This window comes from Sinocyclocheilus grahami, unplaced genomic scaffold (assembly GCF_001515645.1).
Source record: "Sinocyclocheilus grahami isolate Dianchi unplaced genomic scaffold, SAMN03320097.WGS_v1.1 scaffold92.1, whole genome shotgun sequence".
Classification (NCBI taxonomy): Eukaryota; Metazoa; Chordata; class Actinopteri; order Cypriniformes; family Cyprinidae; genus Sinocyclocheilus; species Sinocyclocheilus grahami.
In genome coordinates this window covers 2302152-2324912 of record NW_015505271.1, presented here as the reverse complement: position 1 = coordinate 2324912, position 22761 = coordinate 2302152, and the positions used below count along the sequence as shown (strand labels likewise).

At 38.5% G+C, this 22761-nt stretch overlaps 1 protein-coding gene across 1 annotated transcript in view; it reads right to left on the bottom strand.

Moving 5' to 3' along the window:
* Nucleotides 1-14469: 14469 nt before the first annotated feature.
* Nucleotides 14470-22761, bottom strand: part of LOC107587441 (zinc finger ZZ-type and EF-hand domain-containing protein 1) — a 48682-nt gene continuing 40390 nt past the window's right edge. The window contains exons 51-53 of the mRNA XM_016275236.1: nt 21907-22099; nt 17792-17863; nt 14470-16203 (exon numbers count right to left, since the gene is read on the bottom strand). Coding sequence (XP_016130722.1) covers nt 16123-16203; nt 17792-17863; nt 21907-22099 — 346 coding nt within the window. The 3' untranslated portion in view covers nt 14470-16122. The remainder of the gene's footprint in view (nt 16204-17791; nt 17864-21906; nt 22100-22761) is intronic.

The following is a 22761-nucleotide window of genomic DNA, read 5'->3' as shown; positions in this document are numbered from 1 at the left end:
AAATATCTTTTAAAGGGGTCATATGATGCGATTTCAATTTGTCCTTTCTCTTTGTAAAGAGTGTTACAAGCTCTTGGTGCATAAAGAAGATCTGTAAAGTTGCAAAGACTGAAGTCTCAAATCCAAAGAGATATTCTTTATAAAAGTTACGAGTCAGCCACGCCTACCTAAAATGGCTCCTTCTAACACGCCCCCACATATCTACCTCACTATCTGGGAAGATTTGCATAATGCCGCCCAAATGTTCACGCAAAGAGAAAGGCGGCGTAACTTTTATTCTCGCTGTACTCTTGTTGTTGCCGCTGCCACCATGTCGTGAAGGCGCTGTGTTTCGTTGTGAAAGCGAAACTACTTTGTTTGGCCTTCCAAAAGAGGACACAACTAGAAATCAGTGGTTAAGTTGTATTTACAACACTGTTCCAGAACAGTTCAACCCAAATATTCAGATGTGTCCAGCGCATTTTATGGAGGACTGTTTCCTGATCCTGGTAGAGTAGACTACAATGCCGGCTGTTCTGACTCACAGACTGCAAGTACGTTTTTTATATTTAAAGAATTTGCCACTGACGATTCAAACGCAAGTTATTTTGGGCAGTGTAGAGTAGCACTTGTTGTTTGTAATTTCTCTGATCACAAATGCAGATCTTCTCCGACCTTAAAGGCCCGGCTCCAGGGACCCGCCCCAGTCGGTGATTCAGTCAGAAGCAAAGATGATGTGAGAAAAACGCTTCAGGATACAAAGCATCTGTGCCAGGCCTCTTTTCGGCCTAGTCCTTTCCATTCATCAAGTGACTCTGACTCAAACTGGTCCTTTCTCATCAACCAACTTCAGCAAGATCTTGGGGCCGTAAGATCGCATCAGGAATCTTTGTTCATACAGACGTGCAAGTATCAAACTTAGTCGATTTAATTGATGCATTAAGTATCAGTTACACCTTTCTACAAGGTGTGTTTGAACTCAGAATCTGACGTATCCCTGAAGGCTTTGATCTGTTGAATATACATGCAAAGTGTTCCATAAAATCCATTCTTTATGCCTCTTTCTATGCTGAGTTAAACTTTAACCCTTTCCTATACCAACTGTATGTGTGTGTGTGTGTGTATGTGTATGTTAGACCGGCTTAATGTGTTTATGTAGTATGTTATTTTCCTTTAACCAGGAAATTAACGTTCTTAGAATTGACAAGACGGTTGACCCTGAGTGGTCAGCTAAATATCTACAGTGGATCTAAAATATGAATAGTTAATTATAACTAGTTTGTTATAGTTTGTTTTGATACTGGCAACATTTTCTGCAGCCTGGCAAAAACAGACAGGAGAAAAACAGGCAAGCACAACATCAAAACCTCATCCCAGCTGCAATCTATGGTGGAGCAGCCATCATGGTTTGGAGCTGCTTTGGTGCCTCAGGGCCTGGATAGCTGTAGCGTCTGGACCAATCAAACACACAATATATATTTTGTTTTTATATTTAACAAATACTCTGTAACTGTGTGTGTGTGTGTGTGTGTGTGTATGTTAGACCAGTTTATGTGTTTATGTAGTATGTTGGACTAGTTTAAGTGTTTATGTAGTTAATAAAACCTTACTTGTATCACACTTGATGTGTTCATTGTTTGCTCATAACCGGAGTCACTAATCATGCAGATTTACGCTACAAGCTTTGTAGAATTGTACAGTAAGAAAGTTATTTCCCTTAACCAGGAAATTAACGTTCTTAGAATTGACAAGACAGTTGACCCTGAGAGGTCAGCTAAATATCTACAGCGGATCTAAAATATGAATAGTTAATTATAACTAGTTATGGTTAATTATTCATATTTCACATGAGCTGATTCGTTACATAGCTTACTATTACGGGCAGATAAATTAAATCTCAACTTTTTTTAAGGATGCTTGCAGAGGAATGTAAGCCCATCTGTTTGCCAATTGAAGCTCAACAGAAGTTGGATGATATAACAGGACAACAACCCAAATCACAGGAGTAATCAACAACAGAACGGCATCAGAAGAAGAAAATACGCCTTCTGATGTGGCCCATGACTTCAAGAGAGCAATTCACACCAGACATCAGAAAAATTTTGCTGAACTCAAACAACTTTTGTAAAAAGCACTGGTGAAAAAGTCATTCTGAGAATTTTGCAGGTCTGATCTGCAATTACAGGAAACATTTGCTGGAGGTTATTGCTGCCAAACAAGGGTCAGCCAGTTATTAAATCCAAGAGTTCACATACTTTTTTGCTCCCTGCACTGTTCATGCGGTGTGTTGAATAAAAGACACGAAAAAGCATCATTGCTCTTGTGTTATTTGTTCAAGCAGACGGTTTTTCGGTTGTGAATTTCTCGTAGCTCATATCAAATTTTATAGACAATTTATGCAGAAATTCCTGGAAAATATACAAATAAAAATGTATTTATTCAATTAGTACAATTTACATTTTATTCTAGAAATGATGGTGGCCAAAATATGATGCATACTATTTCTGTTAAACTTTCCTTCCTTCATTGCATAAAATGCTGTGCTGAGTGTTTGTTCTTTCTCTTTATATCAGATAAGCTGTGCTGAAATGTCCCTGTGGAACACAAAGGCAGTTGGAGGCTTTAAATAAAACGATGGCCTGATTATGAGAGAGAGAATGAAAAAGAGAATGAAGCACTGCCAGTCTGGACCAAAGATAAAGCACAGTTTGGGTGATTGATATTACTAATTTTGAGTTGCAAGTGTGAGACAAAATACAGTTTTTTGTGGATATCCCAAGAAGAAATTAGAGAATACTTCCTTTGAAATGATGGACAGATGCATGCAGAACTGAGGAGACGACGGAGAGATAATGCTGATTTGCAATGCAAAAGATCTCAGACATGCAAATAGGCTTATTTGGTAGTAGAAGAAAGCAGAAGGCCACACACACAGATCAATGGTTAAAGACAAGCTTGAACGTGTGAAATATCAAGCATGATGGGAAATGTAGTTTTAAAACAATTATCTGCTCCTGTAGTTTAACTAGTACAGTATGCTGCTAGCAACACCAGGGTTGTGAGTTCAATTCTTAAGGAACACACATAATGGCAAAATGGATACTTTAAATTCACTGTAAATTTGGATAAATGCAAATGCAACTGCCAACAAACATAAGTTGAATTGAACAGAGTTTGATTTGATGGTATTAAATAGTAGCATAATAGCAGTAGTATAAAACTACAATAAAATAAAATAGAATATGAAACAAAATCTCTAGTGGCAGATTCAACAGGCAGAGTAAACTGTTCATGACACCAGCTCTGGCATGAGAACAAGCACCATCTCTGTGGAAAAAGGGGTGTATGAAGGATAACCTCACTTCTTTTGATGGATCATAAAGACCCAAACGTTCAGAATCTATTTTCCAAAAGATAGACATTACAGACATGTTATAATTACACCTTATCAAAGTAAGATGAACTCTCCAGCAGAGATGTGAAAGTTACAAAATGACTCATTGTCCTGACTCATTGGCCCTCACAGCCCACGTGTGCACACACATTGTGGTCTGTTTCAAACAAACAGGTCAATAAAGCAGCTAATTGCTTCAATTTCATAATTATCACTTAGCAGAACTGCTGTACTTAACCAACACTGTAACGCAGGGAAAAGCAGTGAGCTGGAAAAACCTAGGCTAATGGCTAATTCACTCACAAGTCATAGGCATTAGATGAGCTCCACTGGCCCTGAGAAACAGCTGAGCTTTACAAACTTATCTGTATTGTTACTTGTTATAAAATGTATACATAAAGGTAAAATGTTTTTGATTTAGCCAACCAGTTTTGACTCGTAAACAATACAAGCAGGAGTCAGTGGCACCTTGTTACCCTCTACAATGTCACAGTCAAGTGCATGACACAGAGGCTGCATAATTAACTCATTAAACATGTCTCTCTTTGTGAGCGCCCAGGTGTTTCTGACAGATCCTTTACTGCTTTGAGGCCAGCTGTCCAAGACAGATCATCTAGTTTTTTGCTAGTTTCAGCAAGCTGCATTCACACTAGCAGCGACTTTTGTCGTGTTCTCAATACTGGTTGCCTTGACAGCGAATCAGGTTTCTTGCCGCTAAGTACAAACATTTTGGAGGCAAAAGACTAAATATAATATAAATCTAAATTAAATTCGTACATACAAACAAAAATGAATGTGAAACAGAGCCTACTTTCGTTCATTGCGTATGTTTATCTATGGCTGAGAGGAGAACGATCACATGAGCTCTACCGTCTTCTTTCCTATTGGCTGTCGCTCCCGAAAGTCGCTCTTCATTTGAGTTAAAGTTGAAGGATTCTGAACTTTGTCGCGTCGCTGAACACGCCCCATCCGGTCACCAACAGTCGCTATCGCTCGCTGTCACTCATGTTGCCGGAAATCGCCAGCTCTCCATTTAAATGAATGGGATTGTGTCGCTTTGTTGTCGCGTGTCGCTTGTAGTGTGAACGGGGCTTTTACACAGTTATCATTTTCAGGTCCTGCGCCATGCAAGTTGTTTAAATAGCAAATGCATTTGTGCCCATTTGTGCTCTCATGGGCGTGCTGGTCTGCAAACGAGGTGTGTTCAGGCGTATTGTTGACGTGTTGCTATTTTGAGGCAACTGAAGTAGACTGCGCCATTGCCCAACTAAAATCTGGTCTAAAGTCAATGGCGCAGTAGTTTTTTTAAGAGCGCGTTAGTATAGGTGGGTGCACAATGCATGTACACTCTGCTTATTAAACACACAGAGACGCACAGCAGCACACAAACATGCCAAATATTAAAAATTAAAGGATTACAATGTAAAAGATTATTATTGTGTAGGCTACATAAATATAAAAATGCCTACATGTCATAATGGATAGTCATTGCATGTATCAGAATTAGGCTACCTATTTGCTTGCGCACGAGCAGATCCGTTTCCTCTCGAGATGCGTTCTCTCTTTGCACTTGCAAATTCCACCATGTAAATAGCAAATCCGCCATGGCGCATGCGCAACTGGCTCTTAAAGGGAATGGGAGATGAGACTCTGATTGGTTTATTGCACGTTATGCCCAAAACACACTCACTACTCATTAGGGTGCTTTCACACTAGCACTTTTGGTGCGCACCCGGGTTCGATTGACGTCAGAGTTCGGTACGTTTGGATGATGTGCACGCAGTCTTCCGAACTCAGTTGCGCACCCGCGAACCGTACCCGAGTCCGCTTAAAAGGGGTGGTCTGGGGTACGGTTCAAGTGAACTCTGGTACGGTTCGCTGCTTTTTCAGTTTACCATCTGAAAAAAACCTTAACCCAAAAACCTTTACCTTTAGCTTCATACACTGTAGATAATTGTGACCCTGGCTGTGGAAACCCAGCTAAAGTATTTTTTTTAAACAGTGGATGAGTAATTCACTCCTTGATTTGCTTAAAAAAAGCCTCCTTTGAGATCATTTTGACAGACATGTTTATTGTGTATTATTTTCAACGTGTTTATTGCCAAGTTTAGTGTGGCTAAATAGAAGTGCAGCCGTAATTCGCGTGACAACCTCGTGTGCTTCCTGCTGCTGCTCTATGTAATCAGAGTATGAATTTGTAGATTTACAATAGCAATAGCAAAACTAAAATGTGTTTAAAACTTTTTGGTAGATATATTTATCATTTCTATTACATTACTACTACTACTGTCACTACTAATAAAACAGATCTATGGGGGGCCCAAAAGAGATCTCCCCCCCCCCGTCTACTGTCAAAGGAATTCATCACTTGTGAAGGTGACCTCTCAATACATCCAGGAAGAGAATATCCCTGAATATCCGCTCCCTTCCCTGAGTGAGATGAAAAAACAAAAATGCATTGTGAGCCAGTGAAGGTCATGGCCAGTGGCCACCACGTAAAACCAGTTACCATAATAGAAATGCACCAAGCTCATCCTGAAAATCTTCCATTGCCTCCCTATATTACCTCCTCCCCTCCATCACTTATATTTTGCACTCTACTTACTCCCTCCTACAATTGCTTTCTTCCTGATATACAGTCTTATTATCATTTGTTTGGACTCATTGCTCCCAGCAGCCCTCCAGTTGTCTTTCTCCTCCCCTGCTTTTGCTGTCCTCCCTGCACTGCTGAAGTTTTCAGTGGTGGAACAAGGACTGAACCACATTCTAATTAGAGGAAATATAACATCAGGGGGAAAATGTATTAATGTATTAAATGTATTACAATATATTATTATTAAGAGGTAAAATGTATTATCAGTAACATTACCTGAGTAATAAGGGAGACGATTCTTTAATATAAAAAATAAATCAAAACCTACTTTCTTAATGCACGTTCCTGGTCATATTATTGTGAAAGATTCATCAGTTCACATTATTCCAGCATCAAAAATAGCTGGAACAGCATGAACAGACTAAATGGAAACCTGTGTTGTGGTCATAATACCTTCAGCTATTGACCAGGGCTTGTGAGGGTTTGTTTCCTTGATGATAAAGGAGAGGAACGAAATGGATTATGACAACAAGGCCCCCATGTTAGACACAAAAGCCCTTATTAAGTATCAAACATATGCTAAAGGAGAAATCAAATCTAAAATAGTCTCATGTGTCTCTCAGAGCAATCAGACATGTCCCTCTGTGATGTCATTAAATCTGGGTTAAAAGGCTGAGTGGGGTCTCGCTCTCGTGGGTTATTTAAACAAGCCAATTAGCAGGCAGGTCTCTGAAGAAGTAACACTAGGGAAACAGGAAGTAGGTCTCATTAGTATTGCGATGGGGCATTCCTTTAATGTCTGTGACATCTGATGTGATGTCATTTCTGCTGTGGTAGAACGCTGCGTTTGATTCTCTGAAAAATGAGCAGATCTGGGGTGCCACATGTGAAATTGGGTTTAGAGTTGGGATCTGAACACAGCTTATTGAGTTAACGTGGCTGAAAGCATCTCATTCTGTTTGTGAAGACACTACTATAACCTAAAATGTTGCTGTTAACGCTATCCTTACATTTAAAAAAAAGTATTAAAAAAATTACTGCATGACACAGGACTTCTGAATGAAGAAGCTCTAGTAACCTCACTGCAATGAAGGACAAACACTGTGAAGACAACACTCCAAGGACAGAAGAAAGGTGGTAAAATAGCTATGAAGTCCTCCATATTCAGAGGCACTACTAAAAATATTTCACAACAGCATACTGTCATACTACTCATACTTTTTTTTTCTCAATATGCCAATTGTGCACAGTATATGCAAAAGCTCTGGATGCACAGAATTCCTGGATTACCTATGCAAATGTGTACTACACAACCACACACAAGGAGTACTTTATCCCACAAAGCAACATACTCAATATTACCATGTATTTCTAGGCAGGTGTCAATCCCTCAACAGTAGCAAAAAGAGTGCGAGTGTTGTTTAAGTTACTGTTTATAAGGTTTTCTAAATGAACAAGAAACAATATCGACACATTTTTTCCCAGAGATGTTATTTGAATGCCATTTGCCGAATTCAACATGCAATGTAGTGAGGTCAAGTTGCAGCAATAGTAAGAGTCTGAAATGGTCCCCATGACACTACCGTTCAAAAGTTCATTATTTCATCATTTCAAATATGGTGTCAGTACTTAGCAAGGATGCATTAAATTGCTCAGAAGTGACAAAGACATTTGTAATGCTGAGTGATTTCTGAAGGATCATTTAATGACTGCTGAAAATTCAGCTTTGATACAACAGGTATAAATTGCATTTTAAAATATATTCAAATAGAAACCAATTTTAAACTGTACTAATAAGTACTGAGAGGAGGTGCAACCCAAAATCTAAATGCCATATCAATTGAAAAAGGTGCAGCACTCAGTCTTGAAGGGGTGAAAACTTTATTGATTATAATGACATTTTGGCCGTTATCAAGGCCTTCATCAGATATCAAGAACAGCAATACCAAACCATGCTTTAAACTTTCGTGTAATCAGCAACAGGTGTGTCACTCTGCCAATTAGGGGAGTGGCTTCCAAACAAGTTAAAGGAGGAGGAGGAAGAAAAAAAAAACACAGAGTTAGTAAAACATACCATATAATCAATTTCTTGATTGAGACCTCTGGGAAATAATGTATCTAAAGTAAAAATCTAAAAGGTCTCCCTAGATTTACATTTCACAACAATGTCACCTCCCCGACCTACTGAATGTACTTGTTCAATACCAAAATAGAAAAACTCACAAATAGAATGTGAAGAATCGTTAAAATGTTGTATTAATGGGTTGCTCAATTTCAAACGAATTGTCTGTTATGTAAATAATTATTCCTATCGGTTTTCTTCCTGAAAAGGTCTGTACTCAGTAATTGTCCTACCTTGGTAACACGAACATCCAAAAAGACCTTTTCAGGAAGAAAACAGGTAGGAATAATTATTTACATGCTCATAGTTGTCACCCACCCTCTCTCAAAAAAAAGTTTACCAGTGAGTCAGCTGCATAGAATTAAGCGAATTTGTTCAACAGACAATTCGTTTGAAATTAGGAAAAATTAAATGTGGAAGAAATTCAAAGAAAAGGGCTATAAGGATAGGTGGTTGGATTGTGCAGAGGATAAATTAAAAGCAGTACAAAGAGAACATCTACTCACTCCGGCTAATAAAACTCGAAATAATTTCTCTGTACAATTCGTTGCAACATACACTCCTCAGGCTCCAACTCTTTGCAACATTATACGGAAATATTGGCATATTTTACAATCAGACCCAGGTCTTTCAAAAATGTCTGAACACCCCCCATTAGTGTCTTTTCAAAAAGCTCTTTAGTTAAGGCCATAGACTGTATAAAAACAGGTTAAGGCCGATGTTCGCACTAGTCCCTCAAAGTCTCTACCATATACAATTCCTCCAGGTAACTATAAATGTGGAAGTTGTACTCAGTGCCAGTACACCAGGAGATTAAAATATTTTCCACATCCTAGAACAGGCAAAAACATATTTATAAAAAATGTCATCACTTGCAATTCCTGCAATGACATTTATGCTATACGGTGTCCATGTGGAATGCTGTATGTTGGTGAAACATCAAGAGAATTAAAAACTTGTATGTGTGAACATCGTAGTGCTATAAGACGTGGGGACATGAGCAACCCAGTACCACAACACTAACGATTCTTTACATTCTATTTGTGAGAGTTTCTACTTTGGTATTGAACAAGTACATTCAGTAGGTCGGGGAGGTGACATTGTTGTGAAATGTAAATCTAGGGAGACCTTTAGATACGTTATTTCCCAGAGGTCTCAATCAAGAAATTGATTATGGTATGTTTTACTAAACTCTCCTAATTGGCAGAGTGACACACCTGTTGCTGATTACAAGAATGTTTAAAGCATGGTTTGGTATTGCTGTTCTTGATATCTGATGAAGGCCTTGATAACAGCCGAAATGTCATATTAAGACTGAGTGCTGCACCTTTTTCAATTGAAATTGTACTAATAAGTCACAATATGACTGTTTTCACTATAAAGTAAATGCAGCCTTGGTGAGCATAAGAGACTTTTTTTCAAAAACATTGCAAACTCTTACCAGCCCCAAACTTATGAACAATAATGTATACAAATGCAGTAAATATTGAGTATGCAGTATTTCATTCTGAACAAATCCATAGACATAGAGAAACAGGAAACAATTGTCTAAAACTCTCATATTGCAACAATACAGACACAAAGAGAAAGATATTCACAATATAAGGCAAAATAAGTAGGAAAAACTGAAGTTAGCCGCATTGTATTGATGGAAGGATTTCTCCATTCATCACGAGGGATGTGTGTGTGTAGTTCTTCTCGAGTGTCTCAGGAGATGAGCCACTGAGGGCAGCTGACTCCAGTGAAGCGGAACTCACCCTCAGATCATCTCAGCCCAGCCCTGCACTGCCTATAGGCATAGCAATGGAGCTTGACATCAGATGATTGAAAACAAATGCAAATATTCTCTCCCCAAACACACACAAAACAAGCCTTTTCTCTCTGCCTCTTTCTCACATACAAGAAAATCAAACCTGCAGCATTTAACATAAGTCAGAGAGCAGATCATTGCTTTTCTCTAGAGCACACTCACAGCGAAGAGATTCATTTCACACAGCTCTTCGACTCGGTTTCATTTCGTGACTGGACATTAAAAAGACATACTGCCAGGATAGTGCCTGAGACATGTGAAGAACAAGAAAGAAATAGTGTCAGTTAATGCACAAGAGGAGTAGTTCAGTACAACTAGTTTCTAAGTGATCGTGAGCTGTTTAAAGGTCATTTTGAACATACAGTCATGATGTACATTGGTAAACCTTTGCAAATACATGGTAATCTATAGCTAAATGTCCACACTTTCTTGGTCAAACATACAGTATAATGTTACTCTACATACACTCTATGGTCAATAGTACTTAATGATGAGCATTTCATTTAAAAACCATTGGCACTGGATAGGACACAATCATGAGATACAATTAAGCAACGCAACAGTTCACTCAGTCATAACTGTGAAAAGTTTAGGCATCCATGATTATGGTAGCAAGACATAAAAGTGATCTAGAGCTTAGTACAATATCGAACTGTTGGTCCATTGCTTTGCCCCCTCTTGTTATAGCCATAAAAGCCAATTGCAGGTCCATTCTCAGCAAATTCATACACTCATAATACTTGCCAAAGGCTTGTATCTCAAAAGAATAAAATTCTTCATGTTTGTGTAATAAGAATCTAATCCTCACATCCATTGTGCACAATTTCATCTATGAAACTATCACTATTTTCCTAAGAGTGTAACTGGTTATTGCATAAAAAGCACCCCGGTGGCAATATTGTTTTTTATTGTTTTCAATATGCAATATTGTTAATATGTTCCTTGTGCAACTGCCTGCCTGTAGTCTTTACTATACATTGAGTCGGAGTTGTTAAATTACGCTAGTGGCAGAAAACCAATGTCATCCACAGCAGAAGAACAGTACAGCTAAAGTACCGAAATAAAACAACATGTGGATGATTGAGAATGTTTTCAGCGGTTACATCTTCAGTTCTGTTTCTCAGCCAAGCTGACAGCATCAGAGGTGCTAGCTAAATTGCTAACAAGATGCTCCATAAGGACTACAAATACCACAAGGATGTGATTCAGTGTCTCTTGTGCCCTTCAAGTGGAGTCAGAAATATTGTAATTACGAGTTCCGAGCACATGAATAGCCGAAGTTGCATTTACTAAGAGGAAACTCAGAATCCTAGATGATACACGAGTTGCCAAGTTATGATGGAGGGGGTGTTTTGATACATGCCAGAAACGCCGATGAAACACTGAACTTGTGATGCTCCTACTTGGCCATTCGTTATTGCAAAATGTCTCGCATTCAAGTCGAAAAAAGTATATACAAGTTGTCTAAACAAAACACAACCAAAGAACAACGAGAAAAAAGTTTTCTACATAAATATATATATATATTTTTTACATTTACTGAATTGAAAACAGTCGTTTCACTTACGTATGCAAGGTATCTAACAAACCCATTTACTTCGTGATTATCTTTACATTTGTTGTCTAAATGCCTTATAATTTAAATTCAGCACAGAAAATTAACCATAGCATGAAGCGTGGCCTCCCTTAGGGGAGAGATTTCAACCCAGAGGGAACTTACTACCCCCGGCCGCGCCTGGAACGTGATTTCAACCGACCCCGAATGCTCTGCCACCCCAGACAGGCTGCGAACCCTTACCTGGCCACCCCTACGAAAATATCTTTAGTGAACAGTTCTTAAAAGAACCATTTTTTCTTAGTGTGAAGAACATTTTATTGAAAACATTTTTATGCATTGAAAAAGTTCCAGAGATGTTAAAGGTTTTCATGGAACCGTGGATGCCAATAAAGAACATGTCTTTTTAAGATTGTAGTGCATTTAAGGTTTGTGTGTAATTCATGTTGTTGAACAAAATGCGTAAATCGCAAACAAACCATATTTACTCAAATCCAAAATTATAATTCAAAAAATCCATTGGAAATTCCAGAGGGAACCATTGGCTAGAAAATGCTAGTTCCCTTTCAAGTATTAGTGCTATAAAACAAACAGCTCAATTCCATAACAAGCATTCCGTACTACTGCATTCATGCAGTGGAAGCCCTTATTCCCGGATGACACTAAGCCAAAACACAAATCATCTGCTGAGAAAGAACTCGTCTTCAGTGAAGCCTGAATCCAAGCCTCCCACCCCTTCTTGAAAAACCATTGCATCTGCAGATGATCAGTTACTCCGTTTGTCACTTTCCTCCTCACTCTCTCTTTTCCCCTTCACCCTTTTTCCCATATCCGTGGTGTAGGTGAGAAGAGCGAGTTTCGCACCATGACATTGTCACAGGCCAATTGTACTTCTTCAAACCCACTGCCTCATGTCCCCACCGGATGACTTCATCATCATCATCATCATCTCCCCCCTCTGCGGTCGCAGTTGTAGGGTCTTACTGCCGGTGTCCAGCTCGTGAGAAGGCAGGGAGCCGGAGAGGAGGTGGGTGGGGGGTGTGAGGAGAGCTGACTCACATGGAATGAGGGGGATGCTACAGCTCAGAGCGCCTCTGAATCATCACTGTCTTCTCCAGCACAACCACCATCATCATCATCATGACACGTCTGTCATTCAGTGTTTCTGTGAATGGAGAGAAGAGAGAAACGCTGGTGGTACTATGAGGTAAAGTGGTCCATATTTATTCGGGAAGATGAGTTTAACTAATTCAAAAGCCAGGGTGTGGCTGTGTCACGGGGCCACCTTGCATGCGTGTTTGTTTGAAAGCGAGAGACTATATTTAGCCGAACGGTTATAATAAAACAGCAGATGGTTTACATTGTAGGAGGGAAGAAAATGCTGACATAGGAGGGACTATTTGTAGTACTAAAGGGAGGGTCCATGTGTTTGCCAAGTCAAAACACAAACATATAGACGTGACACCTCTGCTGTCTGTACATCATTTAATCAGGACGCTAGGGATGGTGTTAATATTCAAAAGGGAATGGGGAAAGGAGGGTTGAAAAACCATTGGCTGGATGTTTTAATTGGACTGATAATTTTATTGAAGTTAGAGTCAAGTTTCACAAAAGCTGGATTATGTGTAATTTAGTATAACTGAGTAGCACACCACATTCGAAGCTTCAGCCTCCAAATATAAGGCAGTTGGAGATGAATGGGTTCTTTCAGCACAGGAAAAAAAGAAACAAAGTAGATCAAGTGAGAAATAACAGGAACATTTCTATGCCAATGCAGTTATATATACCTATGCAGTACCTATGCAGTTACATACCTATACCTATGCAGTTACATACAAAACGTGATGGCTTTTGTTTACCAGCTGCAAAAATTATATGGAATTTAGTATTGAAAAGATTTTGAGAGACAAAAACCTTGAGGAATATGAATAAGCTAGAAGTATGGCTAAAAAAAATCGAGCATAAATGGAAGTTTTATGGCAAATTTTGTGATTTCAGTTTCAAGGTTAAAGGGTTTAGAATTTCTATTTTTTTATAATTAAAAACAAAGTGAAACCGGTACATAGTACAGTTTACAGCAGCAAAATAAATTGAAGTTAACTCTACATAGCACATTCTTCTTTCAGCTTAATGGAGTGTTATTACCATAAACAAAAAATAAATAAACATTTTTGTTAACTAAAATAAAACCTAGCATAACCGGGGGGGAAAAAAAAACTTTTATCATAAAAACAGTATAATAACTCCACTATTATGAAAACAAAAGTTAAACAAAATAAAAATGGATACAAATGAATTTTCACTTCAGGTTTTGATACACGGTATATAATAAAACTTGAAACAGCGCACCAACAAATGCCAAAAGACTGAATTGTCATCTAAAATGAACCAAAACATGCTCAAGTTTTGACTTCTAAATGACTTTCCAGAAAAGAGAAGGAAACCTCCAGGCACATGAATTTGCAAATCTTGCTTTTTTAATTAAAAACAAATGAGCAATCAACCCAAAGCAGTTTTGTGGTTTCTTTTTTGTGTGACATAGCAAATCAATTCAAAAGGATCAAGTGTAAACTTACAACAATATAGTACATTATTCTGACATTTCATTAATGTGGGGGGCTGACAGAAAAATTATTTTCATATCAATTATTTATGCAATTATCCATATTCACAACTATATACATTCATGTCAAATTCAAAACACCTGAAGCCATGAACTCTGAAACAAAAAAGACATTCATAAAAATAAAATGCTCCAAATTAAACGATCATTTTCTTTAAAAATATAGTTGAAGAGAGGACTTTTACAATGATATGAAGATTAAATTAAAATTGCTTCATTTAAACATAGGCACATTGTTTGTTAATATCTGAGGCTTAATAGTGACAGGACGATTTCCTGGCAGACATTTTGAAACCCACCCGAACTGAGGCTGAGCAGCAGAATCAAACATAGCCAGTGCTCCATGCTAGTACACATGTAAACAAAAACAGAGGACTAAAGGATCTGTGTCTGTCGCAGGAGCCCAACACTTCAACCTTCCTTTCTATTAGAACACCACCACCAACCACCCCAACATAAGACCCTCCTTCCGGACGATAAATATACATTTCTTTGCGTTAGATGCTTGTCTTTCATACAATAATGATTCTTTGGCATAAATAACCCTCTATTTCAATTCCTTTCTGACTAAGATCAAATCAAACTGAAATAAAAATCATCACAGACCTGAATACCCCTGTAAAGAAAACAAAACAATCCTCAATGACTACTACGATATTTCATAAAAAAGAGAAACATTTGGCTACAGGGCAAAAAAAAACAATAAAACTGTGATTTGGATAAACATTGGTTAGAACTAAGAACAGCCTTTACCTGACCTGCAAAGCAGCAACAAATCTCTCAATTAGCCAATTACACACTTTACTCAAGATTCATCCAATAATGTCCCTGTAATGATAATAATAATATTATATATACTTTTTAAAAGCAACAAAGCTTCCATAACCGTATCCATGTCACCACAGTTAAAATACTGGCGAGTCTCAATCGCTATATATGAAGGAAACCACTTCGATGGATGAAGTTTATGATTATCAAGTTGTGCACCTTAAGACCATCCACTACTAACCGAACTGATCAAACAGTTCAGAACGTCAGTAATATTAGAGAACACATCTATAAAACACCAACCGATATGTCACTAACAGTAATGGACAATATGGTTGAGTCCAGTGTTGCATGCAGCACAAAATAAAGTGATATTGCTGTACATAGTGCTCTACATTTCCTGGTGGTATGCAGCATAATGAGTGAGTTTAGAATCTGGGACATGACAATGTAAGACACAAGCACTGACATTCCTCTTACTAGGACACGTTATATATCTTTGTTAACTGACCCACAATCAGTTGCAAGATCACTTTGAGCTGCACTCTTAAGGCAAACGGCGCCTTCTGGACTCACATGGCACATCAAACTCAGTTTTTTAAATTTTTTTTATTTACTCACAAACATCAGCTGACATTTGTCTAGAAGCATGTGGTTTTCGAGTGTAACTGCTAGCTGTTAGTACTGAACAAACATCAGCTCATCAGGCTGCACTGCGGGTGAAGAGAGAGAAGGCCCCAAGGTTTCAGACAGGTATTGATATAGTGTGAGTTGTATGTGTAGTCTCGGGCCACTTTGAAGGATGAGACTGCGTCGGCAGCTTTGTATTTTTAGGCAACATGTCCAGAGAGAGTGTGTGAGGAAGGGAAAGGTGACCTGCTTTCACTTTGATCGATTGTCTTGCCCACGGTGGTTTTTCCGAAAAAGAAAACGAAGGAACAGAGAAAGAAACCTGTGCTTATAGGTAAGAAACAAATTTGGCACAGCCCACTAAACCCTCATGGTTAAAGCAGAGGTAAAATGCACAAGGTGAAAAAATAAAAATAAAACGCCTTCATTTCAAGAGGAACCTTTATCAAACGAGATGAGAAACAGCGATTATGAAGAGGCGCGAGATCACTGTGCCCCCCACTTTATGAGTTAACAGCAAAGGGGTGGGTTTTTCTGGAAGACGATATGTGGCCCACTCCTGCCACAGCCGTCGAGCGCAGAAGGCCGTTCCCATGGGCCTCTGGCAAGCTTCCCTTCTCTCATCTCCATCTCTCTTTCATCCTTCTTTCAGGGGGACAGGTTGAGCAGCTTAGTGGATTTATTTGGATAATTAATGGCCAGGCTGATGGCGGCGATGTTCTTCAGCGCCTGTGCAATAAAACGGGAGAGAACGATATAAAGAAATGAGAAATGAGTGAATGAGTACAGGAGGAGAAAGAAAGAGGGGGGGGGGGGGGTTACAATGGCAGAAAAAGTAAGAGAGAAAAAACATTACGCAAAACATTGTGGGTAATTTATCAAACCGTTTCACACACACCTGTGGCCCTCAGAGCTCAGCAAAAACACTCACACACACAATTAGCACACTTCAAATATGTCGCTGTCTGGCCCATTTAAAAACTTTTTTGCCACAAAAATGCTATTTTTTTAACAACATCAAACCACTTGTTTGGCTTTCATGAATATTACAAGCATGTTTATATTTGAGCTAAAAAGGTGCTTGGGATAAGATAAATACAGAGCACTAATCCCGTCCTACACAACACAATGTGTTCCTTTAGCCGCCCCTGTGCCGGAGATGAGGCTGTGCCACACTGAACACGATAATGGGGTTAATGACTAAATGCAATAGAGTTGCCCACAGCCCACACACAAACACACATGTACTGTATATGGATAATGGGTACGCCGCATGCCTCATGCGAAAATCGACACAGGTGTTTTTAATCAATATCCTTTCTGATGTTCAGCTATTTAAGCATAATATTTAGAGCACAAATATTTATTTCACTAATGCTGTTATCCGTCTATGTGAACAAAGGTCAAATGCTCTTACTCAAAACTCGAGAAAAAAAAGTTGTTTTCTCAAATTTCATTTATTAATCTGTACTACAACGAATGTTATTGCAACAGAAACGATATCAAACAACAAATGGGATTGCTACTGTATAGTAATAATAAAATACACTCTCTAATTTTGCATCAAGTATCCAGACTGTGCAATGACTGTCGGTCATCAAGGTTTGCTAATAAAACAAGCTTTACACACTATTAGACATTACAGGATCATTATTACTCATCAGCATATGGTGGGACACTAGATGCAGCTGTCCATTTGACAAACATTCACGTTTCCACTGTGCTGCGGTTTCCTGTCCTTCCAGGTTTATGGCATGAGTCAATGCACTAGGCTCTGCCACATCTTATTTTATAGCAGTGAACCAAGACCACCGAAAACCCTTTGTGGTTCCTGGTATATATGTGTACTCATTTAAATATGGCTGCATCAGTTTAGTGTCTTCATACTGTATGCCTTCTTCAACTACACAACACTTACTAACTATACATTGTATTCCAAAGTCTATTGTCCTTTTTCCTTTATGTCAAATTATTCATCTGTATATACTGATTACAAATAGGACTACAAAATTATATTATATGCTAATTAATCAAATTCCATAAAATAAAATACAAATCTGGTATTTATGCTACTAGTTTAAAAAAATAATAATGAATTGTACTAAATTAACAAGTTAAATGGACAAGCCATTTTTATTTACAAGGTTTATTTACATAAACCTTACAGAATACTACCTTTTTACTTCTCTAATTTTAATGTTACAAATGTGGTGTTCATGGCATACCTTCTCGGACATGCTCATGGCTGTTAACTGGTAAAATACAATTAAAAATAAAAAAATGTATATGAACACTACAGGAACTGTGGCAGTCTTACCTGAGCAGTGCGCACTACTAGCTGTTCATTGGTAGTGAGAGCAAGAAGATACTCCTGCAGAACGTCCTGCTCCTGACGGACAAATGAAAAGACACATAAAACAGCGTTGATATTTAACCACAACATGAATTTGACACATTTAGCCCCTTTAAAGTTCATCGATATATATAAAAGCAAGCTGCAAACAATGCTGAATTTATTCTACAGCACATGCCAGGAAAGCAATTTTAAGAGAGGTCGGTTCAATTCAAGGCCAGTAAGACTAGAGTCATTCTCCATATACTGGCTCCCACTCCTGTAACTCAGCAGGAGCTGTTAATCTGGAGTTTGGAGTAGCACCATGCTGCTGATGACATAACTCGGAATCAAACCAGACACCATCTAAATCAGCCCTGCCTCTGCCATCTCATTTCCTGAGGTAGGAGTATTTGCACTGTTCCAGGTATTTCACATTGATCAAAGTCTAGAGTTTATAAATAAGTATTTCTGTGTTATGCAGAGGCTGTTATACGATCTCTGGGGAACCTTTGAGGGAATATGGTGGAACCCATAAACATGTTATGTGAAGTAGGCATAATACAATACATAAGTGCATTGTTTAAAAAGAAGTACTATGTTGTGTTAAACCCTGAAAAATCAGTGAACATGTTCATATCAAGGTAAACTTCTATAGTGACAATATGTACAGGATAAACAGCACACAACTAGGTTGACAAGGTTAATGCATACTCATGCACAGATTGGCAAGAATTAGCCATACACTGTTGAAATGTGTTCATGAACTCCAGATGGCACACTAGGCTAGAAAAGCGAATGCTAATGACGAATGGGAAACTGAACAGGTAGAGCACAAAAGATGACGTTACACATTTAAAAGGAAGTTTGCGCACAGATATCACTGTTCACTGAAATGTGTATTTTGTTGTCCTTCCTAATTTTGTTTATATAGTTAGTTTGTATATTTTGACTGGTTGAAATGGTTTCCACAAAATTATTAAGCAGCATAGCTGTTTTCAGCATTGACAACAGATTCAACATATTAGAATGATTTCTGAAGGACCACGTGACAATATCTTGTCTCCTTAATCTTGTCAAATAACCTCCTTGCTGACAACTCAGTTTGAATGACTTTAGTGGGAGGAGTTATGATACTTGGGGTTAACAGAAGCTGGTCAGATCACACGCCTCTTCTACACCAAACCGAATGGCATCTAGACATCTCAACATACTTCTTGACAGAACTTTCTGTAGACTGTGGAGAGGTTGCAGCTTTAGTCATGTCAGAACACATTCAAAACCACTTCCTCTGTGAAGGAGGGGCTTTTATCATCCCGCAGAAATGAGTGTACTACACTACAGGAGAGGAAGACAGAATGAGTCTGAACTTCTTATCTGTTTTTTCTTCTTTCCGTCTCATTTCCGGTGCAAAAACTGAGCAATGACATGCTGAAACTCATGCAAATGTGAGCCGACAAGCTCCCACTAGTGAAGCGTTCTGATCCCATTTTCTAGTGTTGCCTTACTGAAAATAAACAAAGGATCAGTCATGACCATCTGGCTGCTGAGAGGTTTGCAATCTTTATGGTCAGTTCTGAGAAGTGCAGTGGCTGTGGGAGATTAAGGCTCTTCATGAGGCCAAACAGTGTTGAGCATCTACTGGTGTAACCACTCAACACTCACTTCATCCATCTCAGTCCTTGAGACTAATGCTCACTTAAACATTTCCCATTCAAACACACACATAAACCACTTCATATTTGTGTCCAACTTGGCTGTTAAAGGATTACAGCTCAAGGATAAAAGAGTATTGTCATAAAAGCTTTTCTCCCATTCACAGGCTCAAAGAAAGAGCCATTCACTCAGGCATGAGAGTAGAGTAGAGGCTTTACATGACATAGATGTTTAGAAATATACACATCAGGATATGTCATTATGTGTTTGTTTCTCTGAACTCTGTGTTACTATACCATGTTCTTTAAGAATATTTTGGCCTACTTTGAATACAAGGAGGTGTGTTAGTGTCCCCTAGTGGCCGGTTTTTCTCTACCAAACAATTATAAGGTGTTTGGAAACTAAAGCCACTCTTACATATGCATGAATATCTTTGCATTATATAACAAAATATCAAATGAAGTGGACTTATATAAAAAATATATAGCAAAAAACACTTTCTAAGTGAAACCTTTCCCCCGCCTAAAAAAGTTTGTGCCACTTTGTGGCTGTCAGACGTTCTACACTAGACGTTTGTCAGACGTTCTACACCAGACATTTGTCAGACGTTCGACACCAGACGTTCTACACTAGACGTTTGGCAGACGTTCTACACTAGACGTTTGTCAGACGTTCTACACCAGACATTTGTCAGACGTTCTACACCAGACGTTCTACACTAGACGTTTGTCAGACGTTCTACACCAGACGTTCTACACTAGACATTTGTCAGACGTTCGACACCAGACGTTTGACAGACGTTCTACACCATCTTACTCCGTTATGATGCTTGTGTGAACTTTAGAGCAACTGACTACACGCATCCACTTTATATAGCTCAACAAATCAAATGACTGAAGTGTTGTAAATCACTGATTTGTGTTTACCGATATATTTCTTAAGTGAAAAGTGTCCAAATACCCTATGGGGCACCTGTACATTCACAAGACAATAGAAAGACTAATATAGAAGACTCTGTCTATGTTCTTTCAAACACTGTTTAAGAGGACACTGCACCAAATCACCATGAATCATAAAGTGATGGATTTTGGACAATTTTAGATTTTTGCACAGGCCCATGCATATGGATTATCTAGGGGATCCAGTTAAACTTAGTTTAAGCTGAGGATCCTCCATTGGTAAACAGGACCAGCATTACGAACAGTCAATCATAAAGATTTATCATTCTAAAGTCTTGTGGACTTGCATGCTACACCATGTAAACAGGGTCAGATTAAAGGTAGGCGTTTCAATTATTTAGAGTGTAGAATACAAACATGGAAACTCTCAACACACTCAACAGACAGTTGTGCAGGTGGATACAAGATACTCAGTAAATCATATGGGTATGAGTGGAAGACTCACTTTAATGGCACTCCCCTGACAGACACTCACACATACAGACCCTGACGTGATTCAGACTGAATTAAGTCTGACATTAATGCTCTCCAGTCCAGTTTCTCACATATCATCACATTACTATTTCCTATTACAGCACTAAATAATTATTGTACGTCACCTGGATGCCTCCCAGAATTCTGGGCTCAATATAAATGTTCCCACTTAGGGATGCTGAAGGATGATTCAAAGAACAAAATTATTTTATTATGAATGCAAGGGCTGCCACAAGATGCTACTGTCCAGACAGAGCCGATGCCTCAATAAATAACTTTAAGGGGACACATTTGTCAATTTACCAATTTAAAGTATATGCATCTAAAATGATTGATAGTGTTTTATCATCGCTGTCTGAAGGACGGAACAATTCACGTCTGTTACCCAGGCATATGCATAACCCTTAACGCATACCAAAATAAATGATCAAATAAAGATTAAGAATCAAAAATGCTGAGAAATTATGCATCTTAAATGAAATTCTTTCTATTTTAATATATTTTCCAACATAATGTATTCCTGTGGTGCAAAGCTGAATTTTCAGCAGCCATTACTCCAGTCTTCAGTGTGACATGATCCTTCAGAAATCATTTTAATATGCTGATTTGCTGCACAAGAAACATTTCTTATCAATGTTGAAAATGGTTGTGCTGCTTAATATCTTTGTGGAAACTGTGAAACTTTTTTCAGGTTTCTTTAGTCAATAGAAAGTTCAAAAGAACAGTATTTATTTAAAATAGAAATTTGTGTAACATTATAAAAGTCTTTACTGTCACTTTTGATCAATTGAATGTGTCCTTGCTGAATAAAAGCATTAAATAAAAGCACCCCAGATTTCTGAGCAGTAGTGTAACATGTAAATAATAAAAAACACGTAAATAATTATTAAATAAAATATCTAAATTATTTACTCTACCTAATGATCTCCTGTGCTGTTATTCTTTATGCCTTTTCTTATGAATGTTCTTAAAAGAGATGCTTAAGAATGGAGGAAGACGATGGTCACTCACCATAGCCTTGACTTCAGCGATGAAAAAGAGCTCAGTGAGAGCGCGATGGAGAGGAAGGAGGACCGTGATGCTGGTGGGGTCCTGAATCAAACCACTTTCCATAGTAGTGAAGAGCTGCCACAGTGGCCGCAGAAGTGTGAGGTCACAAGCCCTGTGTTTATACACACAACAATCAAAGCGTGAGGTCATTACACTAAATGATCATTACTCATATGTGACCCTGGACCACAAAACCAGTATTAAAGGGGTCATATGATGCGATTTCAATTTTTCCTTTCTCTTTGGAGTGTTACAAGCTCTTGGTGCATAAAGAAGATCTGTAAAGTTGCAAAGACTTAAGTCTCAAATCCAACGAGATATTCTTTATAAACGTTAAGAGTCAACCACGCCTACCTAAAACGGCTCGTTCTAACACGCCTCCACATATCTACGTCACGATGTGGGAAGATTTGCATAACGCCGTTTAAATGTTCACGCAAAGAAAGAAGGCGTAACTTTTATTCTCTCTGTTGCCGCCGCTGCATGTTGTGGAGACGCTGTGTGTTTCGTTGTGAAAGCGAAACTACTTTGTTTGGTCTTCCAAAAGAGGACACAACTAGAAATCAGTGGTTAAGTTGTATTTACAACACTGTTCCAGAACAGTTCAACCCAAATATTCAGATGTGTGCAGCGCATTTTATGGAGGATGACGGTTTCCTGTGAGAGTAGCCTACAATGCGTCTGTGGCACAAAGGCTGTTTCTATAAAGTGGGGCAGTTCCAACTTTGCAAGGACAGTCTGGCTCTTCTGACTCACAGCAGGGAAGTACGTTTTTTTATATTTAAAGAATTTGCCACTGATGATTCAAACGCGAGT